A 25800-nucleotide genomic window follows, 5' to 3' on the forward strand; every position below is an offset into this window, starting at 1 on the left:
CTCTTTCGAGAATTAATTCCTCAAAGATTCTAAAGTTTCATACAACTCGAAGCTCAAGATTTGTCGATACCATTACGTTCGAGTATGCAGCCGACTATTATAGATACCCAACTCACAAATCGTTCAAAGCCGACCTTCCAAAACTCATATATATTTTTTTTCCGAACAAAAGGAAATTGTGAGTCGGATACCTGTAGCGCTTTCGGCAAATCATTTTTTACGGAAAAATGTCTTAAAATTGCGGGAGCAAATTTTATCTCCGACATCCTTATTATTTCACCCTAATATTTCTATTACTTTCTTCACTCTTTTAATATACTTGCTTCTTGATATTTACATATAAGCCTCTCTCAGAATCAATTTCACTTTTTGTAAATTTCTGTATTTTTTAATACCAGAGCATTCATGTGATTAGTGCTCTAGTACCAACATTAAGAAATTTACAAAAAAAAAAAAAAAAAAAATTAATGAATTAGACTTTTGAGAAGTTCACACACCTCGGAGTAAAAATGTATACCAACCTTCGGCTGCTGTGGCTTGATCTGCGTCTTAAAGTATTCCGTGATCTTGCCCTGGGACTCGTGGTGATGCTGGCCGTTCTTTCCGTTCGCCTTGACGGCACCCCTGGAGGTGGGATCGGCGGCGCCGGAGCGCGGAAGGGCGCCAGCCTCGGGTTCGCCCCTCAGCCTCTTGTACGCGGTGGTGGAACAAGCGGTCGCCGCCAACGGCGGGGTCCAGGGCCACTGGGGCCTGGTGCCGATCTGCGACGACGGCGCCAGCTTGGGCTGGGTCGGCAGCAACGGACTGGCGGACGTGCCGCGTAACGCGGCTACCCCCTCGTCGCTGCTGGTGCTGCACGGCGAGCCCGGTTCCGTGATATCGCTGGTGCCGCTGCTGCTGCATTCCCCGCAAGAAACTGCGACTCCACTGCAACACGCAAAGATAGATTGAATCAGTTTAGTTTAAGTAAAAGGAAAAAGAGAGTAAATTTTTCGATTCGTAAATTTAGCGAAAATTTTTGCGCTTCTCTCTCCTTTCTCTCTCATTTGTTCCAAAACTTACATTTACTCTGTATTATGTCGTTATTACATTTATATTTTTATTTTATTATCCTTATTATATCATATTTTATCTTATATTATCCTTATATTATGTCTTATTATATTATTATAAGAAATGTGTCTCACTTCTGTCACATTATCCTTTTAATAATTAATTTTTCCTTAATAATTTGTGCGCTAGTTAAATTAAGAAGATAAGATATTTTCTAACCGAGTCAAAAGCATTAAATTAGTCAATCTAATGAAGATATTTTTTATAAATGCCAATAAAAAAATATTGGATAATAATTGATCCTATCTAATCAGTGTCTGAAGCCGGACAATAAGAAAATATCGTTGCAGATTTCTCAAGATAGTTGTTGCGTTTTTGGTACAATTTAGCCGAATAAAAGTACGGCTGGTCGTCCCTTGCCACGTTCCGGTCGCACCTTTTTTCTCCCCAGGTACAAGCGAAACAAGTCCGGTGGCCGGTCGACAGCGGCTTCGTGGCAACCGCGAACCGTCACGAAGGAAACCGGTTGGAGACGACGAGCGGCGACGACGGTGGCGGCGGCCACGAGGAAATTGCAAGCTTACCAAGTAATGACGTTACCACCAACGCAAACCTAATTACAGGCCCAGACATTGCCAATTGGCCTGGCCCCGTCGTCGTTTCGGGTTCCATGGCTTCTACCAGTATCGCGGTACGACGAGCCGTTTCGGTAATTTCCAGGCAAATCGAGGCGCGAGGAAATATATAGACGCTGAAAAACACGTAGACGCGCGTTCCAGGTTCATTATCGAATTTGTTAATAGCAATCTAATTTCGAGGCATTTGCACGGAAGTTGCCGCTTCTCTGCTTGTACTTGAACATATAAAAATTATTATCAAAGATAAGAGTCTAGTAAATCGAGATAGGATACTTTTTAATATCGTATAAAAGTTTTATCTAAGCAAATTAAAAATAAAGTATAATAAATGTATATAAATAAAATGTATATAAATAAAATTATATACATATATATTTTTAATAATAAAATCAAGATAAATATCTTTTAACAAAAAAAAATTGTCTCTTTATTTAAATAAAAATTTTATCAGATGATAAAAAGTATTCTATTTTTCTGATTCGTTAGACTTTTATAATCTCTTAAATAATGACTTTTATTATTTTATTATAAAAAATGTGTAATTGATACTATTATAAAAAGATATATCTCTTTATCACTAGAATAAAGAGAAGAGAATTTTTAGTTTTTCAATAAAGACCGAGACTATTTCATATCCAATTCTTCGTTTTATGCTAGATTTACTTTTACTACGCCGAGCCCATTCAATGTAAAATACGAGAACAAAAATCACGAGACGGTCACGTTTACCGCTAAATGTGAATGAAAAACACGCGAATCGATAACAACATGACAAGCCGTTACAAGCCGGCAATCTTCCGCATTATTGTCGGTTCCTCGAAAAAGCGTGCCAAAAAAAAAATCTCGCAAACACACACATTCTCATATTCCACGTTCTCCTCGTTCGTACGCGAATAAAACAAGTTTCGTACCGCGGAAAAAAGAAGTCCGCCGTTCCGCGACCGTTTCGTCGCGTATATCAGCGGCCGTAAATTATCCGGTCGGCTGTAAAGTGTGGCCGCGAAAAAGAACGACGAAAAAAAAAAAACATCGACATCAACGTCCCCCGCCTCCGCCGCGTGCGCGCGCGCGCGTCCGGATAAAACCGGCGCGATCTTCCTCTCCCGTTCGCGGATATTTCGGGACGTCCGTTCGTTGCGTGTGTTGTGCGCGCGAACCACGACGACGTCACACCCGAGAGAAAGAGAGACACTGACCTTTCCATCCACGTTACGATAGCGCGCGCGCGCGACGACGTTTACGCAATGCGTAACCGTAGTTAGTTAGTCAGTCAGTCTCGGCGGCAAGTGGCAGAAAGACGCGCGTGCCGCGCCGTTTTATTGACTCATCTTCATTCCTCGTCCATCGAATCATCCTTTCTAATTTCGAATCACTCATGGCAAATTCGATCGATTGCTCCCTCCTTCTTTTCGCGCGATTAAAAATTCTTTGTTCATAAATTATCGCAGAAGCTGACGTATGCGTTCAAAAATAAAATTATCGCGTATTTTTCCTTTTATCTCGGAACACTCTTATTTAGATGTGATCGTATTATTGATGAAATCGTAATTGCCCCAAATACAGTTCTAAATACAGTATTGATAAAACAATAATTTAAAAAAAAAAAATTTCCATTGTTCTCACAATAAAGTTTTCTCCCACCTCTCGCCCAGCTGATTCTATTTTAATTTACACGCACGCGATATAAATATTAAGATTATCGTTCTTTGCACGAAATACCTACGTCAAAACAATTATGCGATTAGATCAGTTGGGTAGAGGATAAAAAGACGTCAGGAATAACGACGCGATTTTTCGAGAGAGAACGAAAGTGGGGTCTCGGACGATGACGGTCGCGGCATCACAGTTGCATAACTGACCTATACTCACGACAAGCACGCGTGTAAGAGCAGTCCGCGAATCCCGTCCCTTTCGCCCGAAAGTTGCGAAAGTACGGAAGTGCTGGTTATTATTACGGCAGCGCGCCAACTTGTCCACCCACTGCGGGGACCCGAAGTTTGCGAGACTCGAACAAAGCGGAGGTAAAGTATTGCACGATTTCCAGAGAGCGACACGAATTTATGTTCGCAAACTGCCAACTGACGTCTTTTCGAATTTTTTCGCCCAAACTTTCTTCGTAATAGCGCAAACGAGTTCCAAAAATAATTTCATTCTAAGAAGGGAGAATTGAATCGCTTTGTTAAAGAAAGTTTGTTATGAAATAACACGTCGCGCTTTTTATCAAGTATAAATATGATAACACATATCAAGAGACAAGGAAAAAATCTTTTCTCTTATTTCAAACACGGTATCGACAAAGAAGATAAGAGTTAAATTAAAAAGTAATGTTTTATCAATAAAGAGTCTCGATATATATAAAATTTCCTCGTATTGAACATTAATATTAATAATACATTCTTCAAGAAATGTAATAATATTTAATATAATAGACGTTAATATATACTAAATATAATTATATATGTAACGAGATATAATTATAACGATTAGACTCTGATAAGTTTTTGTAAAAACATGCTTTTCTCGTTTGGACGACGCTATTTGCAAAAAGATGTATAATGATGCGCATTTTTCGGAGCAAGATGCAAGAGACAATAAAAAAGCATTAATTTAATTCGTCGTTGCCGCGAAGATATATCTGCGTGCACGCAAATAATATGCGAAATCGCAGCAGCAGCGACTGCGCGCCTTCATCGGATTTCCGGCGACCGCGTGCGAAAATCCGAGAAGGGCCCACGGCGGCGTTAAATGCACACGCTCATGCATTATACATCCGCATGTTAATTGCGTAACGCATGGCGTAATGACTGAAATAAATGATATTTACGGCGCGCGATAAAATCGCGCGCAGCTTTCGCGTAACTGACCTACGTCCATTTCGCCGATCCTTGGCCATGGTCATGCGAATAAATGTGCGAATGTGCGTGCGCACGCGCGCACGATGGCAGGCACGCGGAATTCCGCCCTTTCCGCTGGAAATTCGCTGGAAAGGGACGATGATAACGGGTGAGAGAAGCGGAACGGCATGTCGACCTGCCTATCGTCGCTCGATGCACGACGATCTTGTCTCGCTGTCTGGGGTCCAGTATAGGTCGCGGGAAATTGAGTGGACGGACCATTCGATGGCACTTCAAGGACCACGAAGGACCATCGGGAAGTTTAAGCCGCGATAAATCTTAGTGAAGCATAGGCCGTATAATTGAATGACAGATACCTCTGAAGAGATTCGAAAGCGGGAGTGTATTTAAAAGTTCTTTAATTAATCAATAATATATTAATTATAGGCTACTGTAATGCTATATTTTAAGTTTGATGAATTTTCTTATAGTGTCAGAAGCTAATTTCGAAAGCAAAATTTACGATATCTATTTTTTAAATTATAATAACATTATTATCAATATTTATATAAAAATATCATCGTTATCGCTTGTTGTAAATTTTATAAAACAAACATGCATATATCGCTGACACGTATTGCTGACATACATCTCTTTGTACACATTCGTTCTATTCTTTGACATGTATTCAATTTTCATAGATTAATATTTCTAAATAAATGTTGAAAATAGATATAGAGCAAATGTATAAAAAATTTGTAGAGATTTTTTTTTTATAATAGATATAATAGAAAGAGAGAATTGAAGAAAGAAAGAAAAAAAAAAGTAGTAGATAGTATTAAATATTTCATATTTATAAAGCATACTTAATCAGATCACTTTTAGATCGACCGATTTAATTTAATCGATTTCCACTGCCGTTAAAAATTTGCTAAATTTTTAATTCCGTTCCTACTTATTTATATCAAGTACCAAAGAGGTTTCTCGGGGCAGAGGAAGTATGAACCGCGCCGGCACTTGAGGTACAACGGCTGACGAAGAGGTTTTTTTGCCGTGCCATACATAATTAGACTTCAACCGGTAATCGTCGAGAGTTTACATAATGTATTAGCGCCGGCTCGGCGATGCGGCGTGCGAGTTGGCGAATTAACGTGACTCAAGCTGTATAACGCTCGAAAAAGCAATGAACGAAAATAGTCACACGTGCAATCGTTTAGGCACGTGTGTGTGGGTGCGTGTGAAAGCTGCTGGAATTCGTGGAGTCACGGACGCGTCGGGATGAATGAAATGCAATTTACCGCAAATGTAGACACATCAGCGGACGGTGACATACTTTGTACGTACGACATTGTGTAACGTATTAATTAAAAACATTGTTTCAATATTATTACACCTCCTTAAATGGAATCAGTGTATTATCATCCATAAGTAGCGGTTTCGGTTGCAAACAATCAAATCTCAATGGAAAAAACCGGTTAGTGGTAATGGCTCATTTAAATAATGATATTTTAAAATATATCTTATAATATTATACGAGAGATAAATATATTATATGAGATAATTTCATAAAACAATATATTTTGTTAAAAAAATATCTGAATTTGCTATTAAACTAGAGAATTAAAATTATGATTAAAATATACATATTACGCTGTTAAAAATATATTCGATAATTCTACGTCAAATTTTATTGTTTCTTTTTATTATTTCATAATATTCTATATTTCTTATTATTTTATTTATTATAGTCAAGACCTTATACAGGATGTCCCTACTCAAATTTTGTAAAACAATTTACTGGAAATCCCCTGAGGGATATTTTATTCAAAATTCCAAGTAAAGAAAATAAAATAAGTCTTTTCATTGTATGCGTTTTCTTCTAATGCTTTTGACTCATTCATAAAAAAAAAAAAAAAAACACGAAGCCACTTAAGTTTCAAGTGATAGATTTGCAAATATACTTAGAAAAACTGAATAGCTTTCATAAAATAGACATTTTTCATAACATTTTCATTTTTTATCTTATTGGCGGATTGTTGACTGTTTATAATATAAGATTATCAAAGAGAGATTCTTTTAAAAATTCGTCGAGTCCCAATGCAATTCTACGAGAATTCCCTAATTTTTCCAGGTAAAAGAAAATAAAAGAAACTCCTTAAAATTCCTGGTTCTCCTTTTTTTTTTCAGGGAGTAGATACCCTGTTGTAGTTTTCTCGACACTGCAGTTTGTCTTTCAGCGAGAATTGACATGTCCTCGAGCTCGAAGGTAAATCTTTCCCTCGTTTTTATCCCTCCAGTAGGAAATCCATACGGAGGACGTTGAAATTCGAGCCTCATTCGGGCTTGAATCCCTTTCTCGGTTGCTTGGCGTTTCTTTTCCTCCTTTCCCAACGACAATAGATCACACAGAACTCAGTCCAATATATCGCTGACCCTTGACACCCTCCCCCTGCCTGTATGACGAGGAACAAAATCACCCTCGAGCGGAAGATGACTGATTGGCAGTCCCTCCGGATCGAATGCGACTTTTACTATCCCGCTTCTCCTCGGGAAGCTGCCCTTTCATCTCGCGGCCCTTCGCCTTTCTCCGCGTGCGTTTAATACGCGAGCGTATAGGGGAGAGTAAACGCGCGCAACGACATACGTTTTCATCTGAAAAAAGATCGCCCGGTATAGCGCCACAATAAAATCTTGTGGTAAAATCTCTCAACCTTTGTACCTTGAATGCCCTAATGTCACCAGCACTTAATTTAATGACAGCTTCTTATGGTGGTAGTGGTTAGCTTTCTCTTTTTCCATTTTTCGTTACAAGCCGTTTCGTTCTCTTCGCAATTTTTGATCGTTTAGAATTTCTTCACAGTACGGAGACAGACCCGCCCTTTTTTTTCACCAATATTAAAAAAACGCGACAAAAGTGTGGCCCCGGAATAAAAGTAGAGGACGCGACATAAAAGCGACGCGATAAATATTAAAAAATCAATTAGAAAAGGAAGTAAAATTAAAACTAGTAAAGTTAAAACTTTGGAAAACGGCAATATTGTAGATACTTATTTGTGTAAAAAATACACAGAAGAAATGGAAATATCTAATGTTCCTTCTAATAAGAATATAATCAAGATATTTCTTTTAAGTATTAACGAAAAGAAAATAATATTGAGAAAATGGCATTTGTGGCACTTTTTATGAGACAATAACAAACCATGAAGAGGAACCGGTGCGTATAAAGTAAAATCTCATACGAGACATGGTCGAAGAAGATCATGCGGAGACGGCGGCGAAAGAGACAGTAACTCAGAAGACACAGGAGACTCACTTTCGGCGAATAACCGTTACGTCGATCGCACACCGCTCGCACATAACACACATCACACACACATACACGCCCACGCATACGCGTGCACGTTGACGAAGAACGGTGGGCGTATACGCAGGGTGTCCTAAAAGTCTCACATTTTCTCCGTTATTTCTAAAAGAATGTTAGTTGTCGAAGCATCAATGGCTTTAATAAAGTCGCGATCAAAAATTAAAGAAAAAGGTAAATTATTCTTAATTAAGTTACATACAAAAAGAACAATTTATTAATAAAATATCATTTGGGATAATATTCATCGCAACAAGGTTTTACTTTTTATCTTTCTAAATTTGCTTGTCATCGTGCAGTATTTAAATTACACATTAATTATACATTGCAGAATGCAGATGTAAGAACGCTAATGCGCCCGCGAAGCGAGTTTACTCGTGGATCACTGCGTATATCCGAGGTCGCTGTGCATCAGGAGAGACACATGGACTCTCAGAGTACGCGGGCTGTAACCTGTTATAACGGATGGAGACACGTTTCTTAGAAGAGATGTCTACGTGCCCACGCGATTTCGCCTCTTCTCTCAAAAGCCTATACGATGCATAAGGTGCCGCGCATTTAATCTTACGAGCCTTCATAGAACCGTATATTGCAGTTTAGTTCTAATTTAAAAAAGCAATCAAAATCATTTTTAATTGTTCAATTTTATTTATCTCATAATTTTGTGTGTATTTTAATTTACCTCAAATTAAATCTAAATTACTTATTCGCAACTCTCAGAAAGTTTTATTCTGGGACCACACATGTCAGAGAAAGAGCGACGGAGTATAAAGTTACAAACGCTCTCGGGAAGTTGCAAATGTACCGTTGCACTTTTGGGACTTCCTGTCCTCCCGTGGCTACGTCTATGCCGTTTCCAATTTCCATCGCTTTCCGATTTCGCGATCGCGAACTGTTTCACCGCAGTCTCGTGTCGGAATTCGCGTCGGCGGAGTTTCCGTAGTTTCGCGAATGAGTATCGCGTGATCCGACATCGTTAAGATCCCATTTGAATATCCTTGGAAAAGGATGGAAGGGAATGGCGGGGTGTCGAAACGGCCTCGAGAAGCTTTTTCGTTTAAGCGTTTAATCGCCGTTCCTTTTATATCGAGACTCCTCTCTTTTCCTCTCTATAGTCGCTTTCTTCCCTTTCATTTTCCTATCTTCGTTTCGGAAATATTTATATTTATCTTCTAATTATTTATATTTATATCTAATTATTTATATTTATCTTTCCGTCATTTTTTTTCTTTCGCTACAGAAATTAAATCGACGAATCGAATAAGTTGCCTGCGCGAATAAATTTCCGAACCATTTGTCGAATTGATTACTTTCATTGGATACGAGACAATTATTAATCGATCTTACTCGTACGATTTTAATTCGCGAAGAGTCGAACGACGCAGTCAAAGTTGCAATCATTGTGTAGAGGATGTTTTACACGTGCGTTATGCGATAATGCTGGATATATTGCGTAAGATTATTTGTAAAGGAATTCTCGTAATAATCTGCGCGAGCGTGTGTTGAAAATATCTATAATTACGTAACATTATTTATATAGTTACTACGCGCACGGCGTGAAATAACCGAGAGGAATCGAGACTCTATATATTTCATTTTCCCGTCGACTTGTAAAAATACGTATTGCTGTTATTCATCGAAGCATTGCACAGCCACATGCTCGTCGCTTGGCGATCATATTAACACGAGGCAAGCGTAACGAATCTTCACGGCAAATGTTATGGTTGCAGCCGTCGTGCCGTTGGCGTGATAAAGTGAAGTTTCACAAAGACTATAATCGCGCTACGCAATTTAAGAGAGGAGAGAGAGATCCCGCTCGCAAATTATCGCGCGAACAGTTATCACTTCATAAAACGCGATCTCGATACTTTGGAACGTGAGCCGTAAATATTTTAGGAACGCTCCGGAGGCATGACCGATCGAAGGGAAAAAAAAGGTAAACAAGGTAATGCATGATAACACGAAAAGTGAGAGAAACTTCGCGACAGGGGAAAGAATCGTGATGAATGAAAGGGATGCACTTGCAGAAAAAAGGTAAAAGAAAAAAACTGCAAGAGGAAAGAAAATTTACTGAAATGATCTGTCGCGTCGTTATCTTGAAAAATATTATATCTCGATTTTTTATCTAGTCATATCCTAATTACTTCGCTGCAATATGGTTTTATATAATTATCGCGATTATAAAAGATGTCTACACGTATTTTACATGAAATGCCGATTAGATGTTTGTCGGATATTGATTAATGACGCGACTAAGCGAAATTAAACGTGTAGCACGATAATCGAGTATAAATATTTATATCGTACAAATTACACAGTGTCAGAATATTTTCTATATATTCTAAATGTAGACGTCACATGCAAGTTACGAGCGATGACTTTTTTTTGCGAAAAAGAAAAAAAGGGATATCATAAATCTTACAATTAAGTATTCACCGCGTTAATTATACTTTGGCCCATTATGCATCTATGTTACTTGCAAACCACTTCAATTTTTATAACATCGTCATGTAAAACTCAGTGAGTGAGAAAGAGAGAGAGAGGGAGAGAGAGAGAATAGAAAAAAGCACGCAGGTGCGCGAGTTCAAGGGAAAGCGAAGGAAATCAACCCCTTTCGAGATTGAAGCAGGAATTATCCTGGCCCCCTTTCCTCGCCGCGAAAAAAAGAAGAACGTTCGTTTAAAAATTGACCTTGCGAGGTCGAGGTTTCCCCCGAGTCTTCATGAAGCATACCGTCCATAATTAATGCCACGCGAATGCGTTATATAGTGATACGTTTACCAAAGTTACCCCCGTCTCGTTCGCGTATACATTATAAGAATATGCGATTGAGAAAGACATCACTTTATCTCGATCAGAATGTAATAATCTCTTGCACTTTGCATTATTCATGCGTAAATAAATATGTAACATGTCAACCGAATATAAGGCCGATCAAGGCGAGCAGAATTGTTCTCTATCTTTCACAGAACAATTAGAGAATTTCACTCTAAATTTTTTTTCTATATAATTTTGAAGTGAATTTTAGAGATTATGAAAAACACAAAAGCCATTCAAGTCTCTTTTTTGTCTACGTTTTAAAGATATATATTGAGAATTAAGTAGATATATCTGGTGTAAAGTAACATCGTGTATCACTCCGGCTAGACAGACAACTATCGAATTTTGGAAGCATTCCAGTGTTGAAACTCCAGTGTCCATCGGTGAAAAATCGAACTGCAGGGCAATTTCGAGTACGACCCCTCTTTTCGTGACGCGCTTGTCACTTTCGGCTCGTTTATTTTCGTCCCGTTCGGATTTTATCTCTTTCTTTCCGTTATCCCTAGTGGCCTGCCAAACCCTGCGGTACGTTTCGGTACGACACACTAACCTTGTCTCGAATTCGACGCACTCTGGAGCGAAGGAGAGAAAAACGAAAAGAAGGACAAATGAACAACGGAGCGCGGGAGAGCAGACTCTGGTCTCTCTCTCTCTCTCTCTCTCTCCTTTTTCTTCTCGTCGATGTCATTACTCCGAGGTCGGACTTCCCTTCGGGCCTCTCGTCCTCGTCGCTCCGAAACTTTCGTGCAAGTTCATTATCGAGACGAGGAGGAACCTTGCCCGCGGCTCGCACGCGTCCACTTGGCCATTTCGAGCCGGTCAGGTGAGAAAGAAAGGTAAAAAGTGCGTGGATAGCGTACGTTCGATATTTGGAAAAGTTATTTACAGAGTTTTACGGTGAGAATTAAGTCTAATTTATTTAAGACGCTTTGAATGTAAAATCACATTTAAAGTGTATTAAGTCGCGCAAATTAAACTATTCCATTGTTGCTCCAATTGTATAAACTTAAATCATACGAGAATAAAATTATAAACGGTAAAAAAAGTAATTAAGTGAGATATTTAATGATCCAAATTTATAAAATAAGATGCAATATAACGTAGGCTATCTTCATATGTACGTACTTGTATAAATATTTAATAATTTAGTAATCAATTTTATTTTCCATTTACTATCTATATCATATCCGCTTTGCGCGGATATAATCTTTGATTTATGCAATATTTGCACAATGCGATGCATAATTATATCCCTCAGTATATATTGTAATAAACGAATAACTGACGGAAGAGTAATTAGTCTCTATGATAAAAGAATAATAACGTAGAGGTAAGAATAATTAATCCACAGGATGCGGGCGATAATTATGATATCGGTACCTTTATATATCGCTGGGACTCATATCTTTTTTTTTTTCATTTCGAATTATGCACGCAGCTGTCCAGAAGTATCCCATATAGGATTCAGAAAAGGATTCCAACTGGATTACACGAGATAACGTTTGACGTGTAATATCGTTAACAATTTCTACGAAAGATAAAGCGCGACCGTCGTAATACGTCGCCGTCCTGTGTACGTGGCTCGAATTTGGAATTACAACGAGGTTGAGGGAACCAGAGAAGATTGTAGAGAGATATTATAGTCCCCGAAAGATCCTCGAAAGATCCTAAACGTTATCCCGCCGCACGATACCTCATGCTGCTAGCTCTCGAAAGTAGAACTCGGAAATCGAGTACGAGTTTCGCGTCACCGCAAGAAACGATATTATTTTTCATACGAAAAAGCGAAGAAAAAAGAGTAAAAGAGAGAGGAGAAAAGAGAAAAGCAGACGATGCGCGCGTGTTTGCGATAATCGTGCAAGAAAAAGTCAAATTACGAGAATGCAAATATGTTGCGCGCCGTTAGGTCTTAAACTTAAGGGAAAGGCGATAATCTTGCCGATAAAATCATGATAAAATCTCCGTGCCGAGTAATTTTTATGATCTTTGACCTGTGTGTTCGGATATATTCTCGCGCAGCAAGATGCATTTACGCAGCGACTATAGGAAATAGCGTACTATAAATAACTTTAGTTATTTCTATTCCTGTAATAAATAAATATATATATTTATGAGAAATTTGTAATACTATTTATATTATATATTCCGACCTTTAGCCGACTTTAATTACGACTTTTGCGAAATTTCAATTTAATTACCGAGATATTTAACGTCGAAGAATATGAATAATGTCTTTTTATCTTATCACAGAATGCACATTATAGAATCTATTATTATAATTGAATTAACCATTTCATAGATTCGCCGCTTGACTTAAACGCAAATTTTACGGAAAATTTGAACTTCACACGCGGTTAAACGCGAATATTCGTCGATTTTCCTCTGAAATGCACGGTAAAGTGTCGAAGTTGCTAGGAGAGAAGCCCCTGTGTTGAAGCTAATGTTAGTGGAAATAGAAAAAGATCGGACCAGGCAGGAACAGCTGCACTCTCTTAAGACGAACGAACGAACGAACGAACGGCAGGCAGAGCACAGTCGAAAGAGGGGGTGGCTTTATTGGTTTAGGGTAGCTGGAAAAGCCGGGGCATGGCAGCATTTCGATTCCTCACCGGCAACGTGGTTCTTCTAAATTGTAAACCGGTAGGTAGGTAGGTAGAGGTAAGTAGACAATGATGGCTCTCGTCGACCATTATGATCGATACGGTAGCGAACGCGTGTTATGCTGCGACAGACGGCGACAGTCATAATCGCTCGTCAACCTTCTATTGTCGAATACCGGCTCGACTTTGTCCGAATTTTAATTGCCATCTTTCTTATTTCTCCCCATCTATTTTTATGCACTAGTTTATAATTATTATTATTTTTGAGAAAATATGTATATTTTTTTTTTTCGAACAGAGATACTTAAATTTTGAATTTTCACTTAAAACATTTTCTCACATAAAATTAATTTCAGAGAAATTAATGTGTAGCTCATTTTATGTTAATATAATTGTTAATTGTCGAAGATATCGGTGAAACAATGTATATTTCAATAATACAAAATGCCGATTGTCGGATCGTAGATACGTATACCTATATTTCGTGTAAAATAAAATGTGAAAACGCTTACTTTTGCACCATGCCACGTACGGTTCGAAGATGAGTTTTCGGGCTTTGTACACCCTTTATGGCGTGCAATCGATCGATGAAATAGCTTGCGACGACCTTTCGAAACGGCTCACCCTCCTCGGAAACAGCTGGCTCCCGTCATCCATCAATGCAGGGCGAAAAACTCATGGAAAAGCTCGTGGAAAAGCGATTTCGAAGGGCCTCGGAATTTCACGTCGCTTCTTCGTAAACGTACGGAACTGCTCGAGGCGGCAAATTCCTGTCTCGACGTTCGTATCGCCTATTCCTCGAAACTTTTAATATCGCAACATAAGACCTTTCACTAGTGATTTCGATTATCAACAACAATCACGAACGCACCTTCGCTATTCAGGCGTCACGGACACGACTTAATCACACGTGCCATCAGCACGATCGCACCAATCACAGAGAAGTAATCACGTCGAAATTAATTTCCAACGTGGAGACAACTACTCACTCGTAGCTTTCTCCGCATTAAGAGCTTTGAAGATTCACTCGTGCACTATGGAATAACTTTCGAGGAGGAAACCTTGCGCGTACAGAATGCGTTTAGTGTAGAACGCAATAACGCGCTACGATCGAAGCCAGTTCGAACGCTATAAGGGGGCCGTAGTGAAAGAGAGAAGAGGAAGAGGGATCGCGTAGACTCGTGCGTGCTGTGCTATATCTATCCTGTGGCCCGGCACGGAGAAGACTGGAATGGAAACCGAATTGTGTAGGGGTCTCTACATGGTGCATACGTGACGGGGTGAGAGAGAGGGATAAAGAAACAGAGAGAGAAAGCGAAGAGTTTAGGTACAAGAAGGGACGGGGAAAAGGGAAGTTATTCGACAGGGATGGCGATGACCGGGAGGGTCGGTTTATCCTGCCGGAGATCCTATAGGATGGGATAGCTCCCTTCCCTTTTCCCCTGCCGTCGCGTCGCGTCGCGTCACATCGCCGACCGATGCACGATCCGGTTCGCGTTGAGTCACCGTGTATGCACGCGCGCACAGTTCAGTTCAGGTAGAAAAGTACGCGCGAACAAACTCGTCTCCCAACCTCGGCCCTCGGCCTCATTATATAGATGTGCGTTTGGGTGCAAGAATGCGCGCCGCTGCACGTGGGCTGTTCATTTATGAGAAAGAGAATGTCTCGCGCTAATTTATACATGTTGACATAATTCGATGGAATTGTAATTTCTCGCTCTTTGCATATATTTTTTCATAGTACACTAAAAAACTAAAAAATGAAATGTCCGTAATATGATTTACACAAGTTAACTAATTATTTATATATTTTATTCTAAAACAATTAATAGTAATTTTATATAGATGTATGAAAGAATGAAATAAAAAATATTAAAATCACAAGTCTGATTTTTTTAATGTTTAATAATTATAGTAGTCTCGAACAAGCCATAAATTAATTAGGGAATAATGGTGAGATCTTATTACTACTTAACTTTTTAGTTTATATTTGTAAAGCTTTTATTTTGAAAAAAATAAGTCTGACTTATGATTTTTATTTTAGAACACCCAGTGCATGGTGTGACGATACGGAAGCGCGGAATGAGCATTGTGATCCTATATAAGCATCAGAGACGACCGTACTCCGAGCATTCTTGCAATCGGGCAGAAGGAAAAGGACAGTTTAAGGGAGGAAACGATAAGAGAAAAGAGAAAAGAGAAAAGAGAAAAGAGAAAAGAGAAAAAGAGTGAGTTCGTAATGCGCGGAAAAAGATGGACAGGTGAAGAAAAGCAAGCGGACAGATAGAAAAATACAAGATAAAGAGACAGAAAGAGAAGAATGAATAAACGAAGAAACAAAAGAAAAAAAAATTAATTTCCCTTAAATTTCCATGGAGAAATAATTAAATAATTGACAGTTGTGTAAATAAGTGGATAAATGCGTTGTAAGATAGGCACTTGCTCGCATCCAATTTGATGCGAGTGCGGTGTAACACGCTTTACGGAAGTACGACTCGAAGTAAGACTCGAAGACGAAGTATACAAGCGGTATCTCGTAGTATGTACACGACTTGTAACAAGTGACATATTGCCACGCACACACGCGCGCGCGACACGCGCGTGCACAGAGCGTTCGATGCGACCGACGCCCGCTCGTTTCGCTGCTCGTGACGTAACGCAAGGGCGTTTCCGTCCTGTTATGGTCACTTCCGCCCCGAGAGACGGCCGCTCGCCCTTTTTCCTCACCTCTCTCTTTTTTTTTTTTCTCTTATAATTATCGCCCTCGCGCGCGTCCTTCGGAAATTGTGATGCCAAGGTACGGGTCAATTAAGGACGGGAAAGGGGGGTGGGATAAAAGGCAGCTCGAGCACGTGATGTAAAGGCCGGATAAGATTTATACGTCTATGCTTCGCCGTACTCGGAAATATTCACGAGTTCGAGTGAATAAAGAAAAATGCAAATATCAGCATAATTAGAAGTATTTCAAGTTTGCCGTAAATGTAATTATTTTTTTTGATAAAACAACAATGTAATATTTACTTCATACAAAAATCTTTAATTCTAATACTTACAAGTATTTTTATTTAATATTTATCTAGTATTTTACTTAAATTATTATAATTGAAACTTTTTAATACGTATTTCATGTCGATACGTTTTCATTTTCAAGCTATAGAGAACGTTTTCTTCATACAGCGTGTGACGATGATATGAACAAGATAAGAAAGGCGTTGAGAAGCGACACGCGTAAAGGCGGCACAAGAAAGGAACGAAGAGAGCGCCTTCCGGGAACGACAACAGAGGAGAATCGCACGACGAACGGACGTAACGAGACAGGAAATCACACCGATGTAACGGGAGATGCCGCGAAAGCGACATAAAGTGACACACGAGACACGCGAAGTATCGCGAAGTGGCACAGCATTGATACTAAACAATGCGTGACGTGATGCACGACGTAGAAACAACACGTGGCGCGAGGCAAGGATAGCAGAACGATACAAAATATATCGCGCAGCAAATAGCGTGAGTGACACGAGAATGACGCGAGGTGATATGAGGGTGACATAAAACGTGGCTTATTTTACGCATATACGACATACGCATGATATGTTAGTATAACAATGATAAAGGAGCAACATTTTTGACGTGTCGCTTCCGCATGTGTAATTATGTATACTCTCTTATTACACTGAATCAGCGAAAATATATCACTGATTAAAGCAGTAACAAGATCTCCACCGATGATCAGTGAGTATTTCACTGATCTTTGATGAAAACACTGCTCTTCATGTGTTTCATCGATAAAACTTCTCGTATAATTAATATTTTACATTATATAGTATATTATATTTTTTTATTCGTATAATTAGTATTTAAATTTAGAATTATATACATGTTAAATTTTTTTTATTTTTAAGATATAATAAATTCAGATATAAAAATGAACAAGACTCTTGGTCAAATTTTATTAACAAAATATATTATTATTAATTTATCTCGTATAACTGATTCTTTTAGCGAGATTCCATTTAAAAGACTAAAATTTCCGAATACTAACTCAATCCTAAATTAACCAGATTAGAAGTATTTAATTGTAATTAAATAAAATTCTTTCAGGAAGGTTGTTTCTCAAAAAAAAAAAAAAAAAATGCAGCGAGTAATACAATATTTTCCTATAATCACCTACTCTCATTTCTGGTCATATACTTTCGCAATAATGCGCGAATGACAATCGATATTCGCGATTGACAATCGATGACATTTGTCGAGTAGTGAATTGCGAAAGCGAGAATGAAATGAACGAAGGATTCGAGGAGGACACGCGTGACTGCGAGCACGCATTAAGTCCACAGTGACGATTTGCATACGGTGTGTTATTTGCATAAGCCGCTCGCGGAACATAACACACAAGCAAATCGAACAATCGCGCCGTCGCTCTTGCATAATATTTGCATAGACGATCGCCGTCGCCCGGATCGACGGGAGAATTCGTCCCGTTCTGAAACGGTGCGCGCTTATCGGAAAGTGCGTGGCTTCATAATAAAGGGGGAAGAAGATCGACGTACTAATTCGCGTACATGACGTACGATTCTATCTTTTTCCCGCAGGAAGTCTGCAGAAAAAGTATACAGGAATGAGAGTTTTAACTCTCTGTATATAGTTAGCGAGTTCAGGAAACGTTGCGTGTACGTACATCCATAGATCGTTAGATCCATAGATCCGTAAGTTTTGATACGCGTACGAGAATTCTTTAGATTGCCCGCGATTCATGAGTACTCGAATACTTTACATTTTGCTACAGATTAATTGAGAGAGAGAGACTGGTATTTTTATCGAATTATTTTCTCTATCTCTCGCGTTTGAGATTACATATTATTAAAAATATAGTTATTAAATTCCGTTATTCACAATTTCTTTCTATCTCTAGTGCCATAGTATAATGTAATTATTTTCCAGAAATAATCTTCCCTAGACATTCGCAATTTAAACGCGTGCAACGTATCTAATATTCATCAAGACCCAAATTAACCAGAAGCTCGCTTTTAGCAGTACACGAATCCGTATCAGATCGATGAAGCAAGCGCATTCCGATTACGGAGATCGTTAACGACGCCTTTGTGTCGCGTAACGATGAAATATTTTGTCAGGGCGTTCTCTCAATTTTCCGCGGTCCGAGCGTTTGATTTACAAATCAAACGATAATTTGCTCGTACTCCTGAGTTTGTCTCGTCAGAAGAGGAACACAAAAGGGAGCTAAAAGCCCGGGGGAGAGTATCACCCCCGTATACCGCAACTTACCCGTCGGTAAATCCCCTTTGTGTTCTCACGTCGGGTCGGGCTCGCCGGGAAACGAGATCGACGGACCGTTTTAAGCACGCAGAGTACTTACTCTCTCTCTCTCTCTCTCTTTCTCTCTCGATGTGTGCAAAACAAACGTGCTAATCGTCGAAATTCGACGATACCGTGGACGACAATGTCGAGACCCGATACTTCTTCCGTTTATAATCATATTAATGCAACCTTTTAATTATTTTCGATACTCTCGATTTGCTTTTCACAGTCGGTGAGAAAATAAATATCGGTTGCAAGTTTGAATTAAATTTGTTCTAATTGCGAAAAAAATATATATCTGGGAAGAAATGAAAGATACGCGTTTATATAATTGTACTCTCCGTGTTGCATAATTAATTATCAATCGCGCAAATTATCCGTGACACCAAAAACTTTAGCGAATCGATGAAAGAGGCGTAAAGAATTACGAAGCGACGATTATTTATGGCGCATTGATGATTGATAATTACGGAATAAATATTTTCAAGATAGGATTATTAACTGCCAGCGTACATACGATCGATCGATCATCCGATTCATCTATCGCCAAGTTATAGTGTTACTTCGCGCGTCCGATTTCTCCGGTATTATAAAACTCTCCAGCAATTCAACCCGAGCGTATCGCTCGAGTCAAAGAGGAAGTCACTCACCGTAGCGTGCAAACAGTTACATCCGGCCTGCGCGCGTATCGTCTGAAAAAAAAAAAGTGCGTAACGCACGCGAATGCCGGCTCGCCCGCGGATTGTCCCTGCGGAGAGAATCATCCCTATAATTAATCCCTATTTAGGCAATCGGTTTGTTTAAGGACGGCCCCGCGAGGGACTGGCATGGAAATTATTCCGGTCACGAAAGTGGCTATGTGTATGTTGATCGCGGTCGGAAATTCGCCGCATGCAGGGAGGAAATCATTTCGCTCGACAAACGAGAGAGAAAGATAGATAGATAGATAGATAGATAAATAGAGAGAGAGAGAGAGAGAGAAAGAAAGAGAGAGAGAGATGTTCGACAAACGAGAGAGAAAGATAGATAGATAGATAGATAGATAGATAGAGAGAGAGAGAGAGAGAAAGAAAGAGAGAGAGAGATTGCAGAAAAGTGAAGAATAGCATGTAAATGAAAAAGAAAATGGAATAAATAGAAAGTCTTTCCGTCTTCAGTTATGTCACACATCTTGCTACATCTTTACGTCTCTGAAAAAGAAATTAATCTCTCAATAAGGAAGTTATTTAGATTGATTTAACTTTGTTGAAGAGAGATTTAGTGCAATTTATAATTTTTAACCATTATCTCTGAAAAAGAAATTAATCTCTCAATAAGAGGAAGTTATTTAGATTGATTTAACTTTGTTGAAGAGAGATTTAGTGCAATTTATAATTTTTAACCATTCCCCCCCATTTCTGTGTTATTTCACATGTAACGTTTTTCGATATTTGTTGTGTAAAAAATTAGCTTTTGAAATTTACTCATTATCGAGTAATAATAAATACTTCTCTCTTTCTCTTTTCTTATAATCCTGAATTTAATCACGACTCTATTGTACTGGAAATACATCGGCAGCTTTTAAGCGTAGTAGTAACGTAGGCTTAGGGAGCTTAGATTCTCCTTTCGGCTTTATCGTTCCTATCAACCCCTTTATCGTCGTTCTTATCGTCTCGACGTGGCCTTTATCTCCGACCCTATAGACGACGAATCGCGGAGAAGAAGAAGGCCGCTAGTGATGCTGATTAAAATTTCAGAAGAGCGAGCCGGTCGGAGGGCTAAGTTTCGAGGAAGAAAGCCCAAAAGGGTCAAAAAGGAGAGAACGGTGCGCGCACTAAGTAATTAGAGTCTCGATCTTCTCTGCAGTTTTCGACTTTTCGTGGAAGGGCGACGGCTTGTTCTCGAACAATTCCGTTTGTCTCGGAGGAAAAAAAAGTTCGAAAAGCGAATTTCCTGCCCTCGACACAGTTTGTCTTTTATCTAGAATTATTGAGCTGTTTGCACGAGTCACTTTTGTTGTTCCGCGTGTTTAGAATCAGCGGGGGCCCGAGAGGACCGACACAGAGTGTGGTCCAGCTGATTCTAAACAACGCTACGGGATAGTAAAAAAACGAGACACGTACACCCGTAACGAACCTAATAATACTAAACATTGTTACACACGTTGCCTATATCTGTTTGCCAACAGTACGGCCAACAAAACTTGAATAAAGGCACAAAGACTATTTGTCGATTCTCGGGATGTTTAAGTCCGTTCGCGTAAGCGGATACGAGGCGAGATAAGGTTTAAAGCGTAACTGGCTTAGAAGACGTGACGATAAATGAGATATCTCGCGTCGAAGATGAGATTTCGATTCGATTAACGAGGATTCACTTTGAATTACTATATCGTTCATTAGCGAAAATCGTCCGTGGGTAAAGACTCGTTTACTCGAAATTGGATTGTTAATCAGTCGACGATGTGGACGTGGCATTTATACAGGATAACGATGCAAAATAAGTCGAAGAAACACGAGTAAAATGTCGATGGAGGATTAAAGAGGAGTCGATAAGTGCCCTTCCTCTCGAGATCCGGAACATCTTATTCAGCTTCGTTCGTTCTTTCGGCAGGAACGAAAAAGAAAAGATATACGCGCGCGCACGCGTGTATATATCGGGAAATGCCGTTCTCGAGAGAGGACCGGGTCGACGCCCATATCACACGCGCACGCATACATACACGCACACGCGCGCGCAGAATTATGTACGTGCGAGCGTCTCTCGCCCACCAACGTCATCGGCTTCTCCGTCAGAGACCAACGGAGACAATGAATCTTAAAGTTATGCGCTAAGATCTCGTGCGGCCAAGTCGCCGCTGCCGTTTGCAGCGAAAGCTTGGCTGGCCGGACTGGTGCATCGTCACGTAATGCTTATAAAGCGATTCTCGATTACGAGACTTCCACGCGGCACTACAGTATCCATCGAAAGTACTACATCACCTGAAAACGCGTTTATCTCAAAACAGAGAAAAGATCGAGAGTGTCATTATTCTTTCCTGGTTGTATATTTTTTAATCTTGTTTCTCTTTTTTATCGAAAAGAAATATCTTTGAAACTGGAAGTGTCAGAAATCTCAGAGGATTTAGATAGATCTAAAGATAGCAAGAACTAAAAAGTCAAGGCTCATATAAATCAAAGGATTTAAAGATTTTCAAAGATATGTAAATATATATGACTTTAAAATCCTAGAAATTTATAATTCTAAAGATTTAGCAAGTGAATCTTGTAATAATTCACGTTCTAAGGATTCAGAGTTTCGTTGAAGGATGTAAACGATCATCTCAATAGCTTTAAAAAAGTACAATCATGCGGATAGAGAATCCGCTTCCAATCAGAGACACACTGTATAATTTCGATTAACCGTTGCTTCTGACTATCAAGTCCCTACAATTACTACGCATAATCGACACTCGACTTCCACAGACACTGGTAAGAATGAATGTACCGTTTGATACACTAATGTCTCGTCCGAATACCAGTGTTCATAATGAGGATACGCGTACCCAGTAAATCTGCTCGGGACAGTAATAAGCTACGAGACGTGAGGGGCAACTTTAAGAGAGAGAGAAAGAGAGAGAGAGAGAGACGCTCGAATGCCTCGACGTTCGCCGATCATAGACATAACTCAGGCGGTGGCTTTAAATGATTACGACACCGGTACACGTTATATAGTGGCGCTCTTAATGCGAACAATCGCGCGCGCGTGCGCGTTTTCGCAATCACGTCAGAAGGGTCGCGCGCGAATATGCGAGACCGTGGAAAAGTGCATCGCGCACGAAACAATGGGAAGTCATATAACGAGCGTTAGAAAAAAAAAAAAAGCCAGAAACGATCTTATCGATGCAACAAAATTCGCCGCGATTATTCCGCGATATTATATCCTGTTTGTTCCGAAAGAGTGAATCGCGCTCGGAAAATGATTCCGTACAGATTTGTCAAAGGGATCCCCTGCATATATTTGCATATTGTATAATTAGTAATTAGCAGTATTATTATGTACATGCGGACAAGAATACCGGAAACTATTTTCTATAGGCTCCGGCTACATCGGGCAGAGAGTTGCGGTGCAGGTGCGAAGGATTCCGGCCGTGAGACCGACAGGAAAACCGGACGAAGCATCTCGACACGCTTCGCCGACAAGCCGCGTGTTAAGTGAACGCGAATACCGACTCGCGCGAATTAAAAAATATTTTCTCTCGTAGAGAAAATTATTCTCTCCTTAATTCCACCGTGGAACTGAAATTGCTATTATCGTAAAATAATCAAGACTAGCAGTTTCGTAAGCTTTCGTTGAGCGTTTCTGCATTAGCATATATGTAGACGGTTCAATTTTTTGCAATTGTAATTTCTCTTTCAATTCTAAACGTGTTTTATTTATTACCACTTCGATATTTTTTTTTTGAAAGTACTACATCACCTGAAAACGCGTTTATCTCAAAACAGAGAAAAGATCGAGAGTGTCATTATTCTTTCCTGGTTGTATATTTTTTAATCTTGTTTCTCTTTTTTATCGAAAAGAAATATCTTTGAAACTGGAAGTGTCAGAAATCTCAGAGGATTTAGATAGATCTAAAGATAGCAAGAACTAAAAAGTCAAGGCTCATATAAATCAAAGGATTTAAAGATTTTCAAAGATATGTAAATATATATGACTTTAAAATCCTAGAAATTTATAATTCTAAAGATTTAGCAAGTGAATCTTGTAATAATTCACGTTCTAAGGATTCAGAGTTTCGTTGAAGGATGTAAACGATCATCTCAATAGCTTTAAAAAAGTACAATCATGCGGATAGAGAATCCGCTTCCAATCAGAGACACACTGTATAATTTCGATTAACCGTTGCTTCTGACTATCAAGTCCCTACAATTACTACGCATAATCGACACTCGACTTCCACAGACACTGGTAAGAATGAATGTACCGTTTGATACACTAATGTCTCGTCCGAATACCAGTGTTCATAATGAGGATACGCGTACCCAGTAAATCTGCTCGGGACAGTAATAAGCTACGAGACGTGAGGGGCAACTTTAAGAGAGAGAGAGAGAGAGAGAGAGACGCTCGAATGCCTCGACGTTCGCCGATCATAGACATAACTCAGGCGGTGGCTTTAAATGATTACGACACCGGTACACGTTATATAGTGGCGCTCTTAATGCGAACAATCGCGCGCGCGCGCGCGTTTTCGCAATCACGTCAGAAGGGTCGCGCGCGAATATGCGAGACCGTGGAAAAGTGCATCGCGCACGAAACAATGGGAAGTCATATAACGAGCGTTAGAAAAAAAAAAAAAGCCAGAAACGATCTTATCGATGCAACAAAATTCGCCGCGATTATTCCGCGATATTATATCCTGTTTGTTCCGAAAGAGTGAATCGCGCTCGGAAAATGATTCCGTACAGATTTGTCAAAGGGATCCCCTGCATATATTTGCATATTGTATAATTAGTAATTAGCAGTATTATTATGTACATGCGGACAAGAATACCGGAAACTATTTTCTATAGGCTCCGACTACATCGGGCAGAGAGTTGCGGTGCAGGTGCGAAGGATTCCGGCCGTGAGACCGACAGGAAAACCGGACGAAGCATCTCGACACGCTTCGCCGACAAGCCGCGTGTTAAGTGAACGCGAATACCGACTCGCGCGAATTAAAAAATATTTTCTCTCGTAGAGAAAATTATTCTCTCCTTAATTCCACCGTGGAACTGAAATTGCTATTATCGTAAAATAATCAAGACTAGCAGTTTCGTAAGCTTTCGTTGAGCGTTTCTGCATTAGCATATATGTAGACGGTTCAATTTTTTGCAATTGTAATTTCTCTTTCAATTCTAAACGAGTGTTATTTACTACCACTTCGATATTTTTCAAGCCGCGTCGATATCGAGGAGAAGAGGCGTTCGAGGCGCATTCGAGAACGGCGATGAGAATGAGGCGAGGTAGAAACGGCACGGAGGGATATATACGCGTGTGTCGCGTGTGCGAATGCACTCGCTGACCTGGGTTAACGGCCCGTCAAGGGCTACAATGCAACATTGTGTTTCGCCCCGCGCCACCGGACGGGAGCGACACACACGTCGTGTTTGTTCCGCTCTCCTCTCCGCGGAGAGAAACAGGTCCTCCCGGCTTCCTCTCACTTGCGTGCTTCTTTTCGCCTCTCGTCCCGTTTCCTTTTTCATCACGTCCGACACGAGGCGCCCTCGTTGAACGAATTTTCTCGAGACGAGTGGTCCGCGAACTCGAACGAACGAAAGGGACAAGTATGGAACTCGTTGTATTCCAATTTCGCGAATCTTCGATACACTTAAAGAGTCATTCGAAGATCTGTAGAGGAATTCTTGAAAAGGCGAATGTGTTTACGAGATCAAAAATTAAAATTTACAAGATACCGAGGACAAATTTTATTATTTGAAATTCACAGATTCGTGATATTTTGATTCTTCCGCGTATAATAATATCATAGTTGTCATTTTACGCATGTTTTGTTTTACGTCGAAAAAATAACAGCGAGTAAGATACCATATTTTTACAACCGTAAAACATGTCGGACATCAACTCTCTTTCTCTCTCTTTCTTTCTCTCTCTCTACCGGGAATTTTTCAATTAAAATATTTCCAACGGCTTTGTCTCTAAAATGTTTGCTAAAAAAAAATCTCTGATCCTTGCCGTTAACGACACACGCTTTCGACTGGAAAAAGAAAAACGCGTCTGCGGGGCATGGAACGCGTTACAATTTTATTAAATGTCCCGTGAAGCACGAGAGTTGTCGCGATGCCGACGCGACGAGTTTTCAGGAGGTCGCGTTAATAATCGCGCGACAATTAACGCGCGAACTTTAACGCGCTCCTTGGAAAATATGGAAGTCATTCGTTTCCGCCGGCGACTCGTAAATTCGACGCGTGCTTGTCTGGGCAAAAGGAGTTAACGCATTACCCGGCGACAACGGAATTCCCGTAACCGTTCCCTTGAACGATGCTATCGCCAGAAGCGAAACAATATACTGTAGCAATGTAGGTGGAAAAAATTTATACGCAATAATCCAAATAATACGAATTAGTAAACATAAAGCAATTTTTTTGTTAAAATTACATTAATAAACATTTTATTCATTTATGAGCCTCTGAAAAGCCAAACAAATCAATTCGTAAATTTTATATATA

General features: G+C 39.7%; 1 protein-coding gene across 1 annotated transcript in view; it reads right to left on the reverse strand.

The window, feature by feature from the left end:
* LOC115246064 (AF4/FMR2 family member 4) overlaps positions 1 to 25800 on the reverse strand; it is a 92760-nt gene that overhangs the window by 6863 nt on the left and 60097 nt on the right. Inside the window, 1 exon segment of the mRNA XM_029824651.1 lies at positions 522 to 927. Within this exon segment, the coding sequence (XP_029680511.1) occupies positions 522 to 927 (406 nt within the window).

This window comes from Formica exsecta, unplaced genomic scaffold (genome assembly GCF_003651465.1).
Source record: "Formica exsecta isolate Colony F162 unplaced genomic scaffold, ASM365146v1 scaffold138, whole genome shotgun sequence".
Lineage (NCBI taxonomy): Eukaryota > Metazoa > Arthropoda > Insecta > Hymenoptera > Formicidae > Formica > Formica exsecta.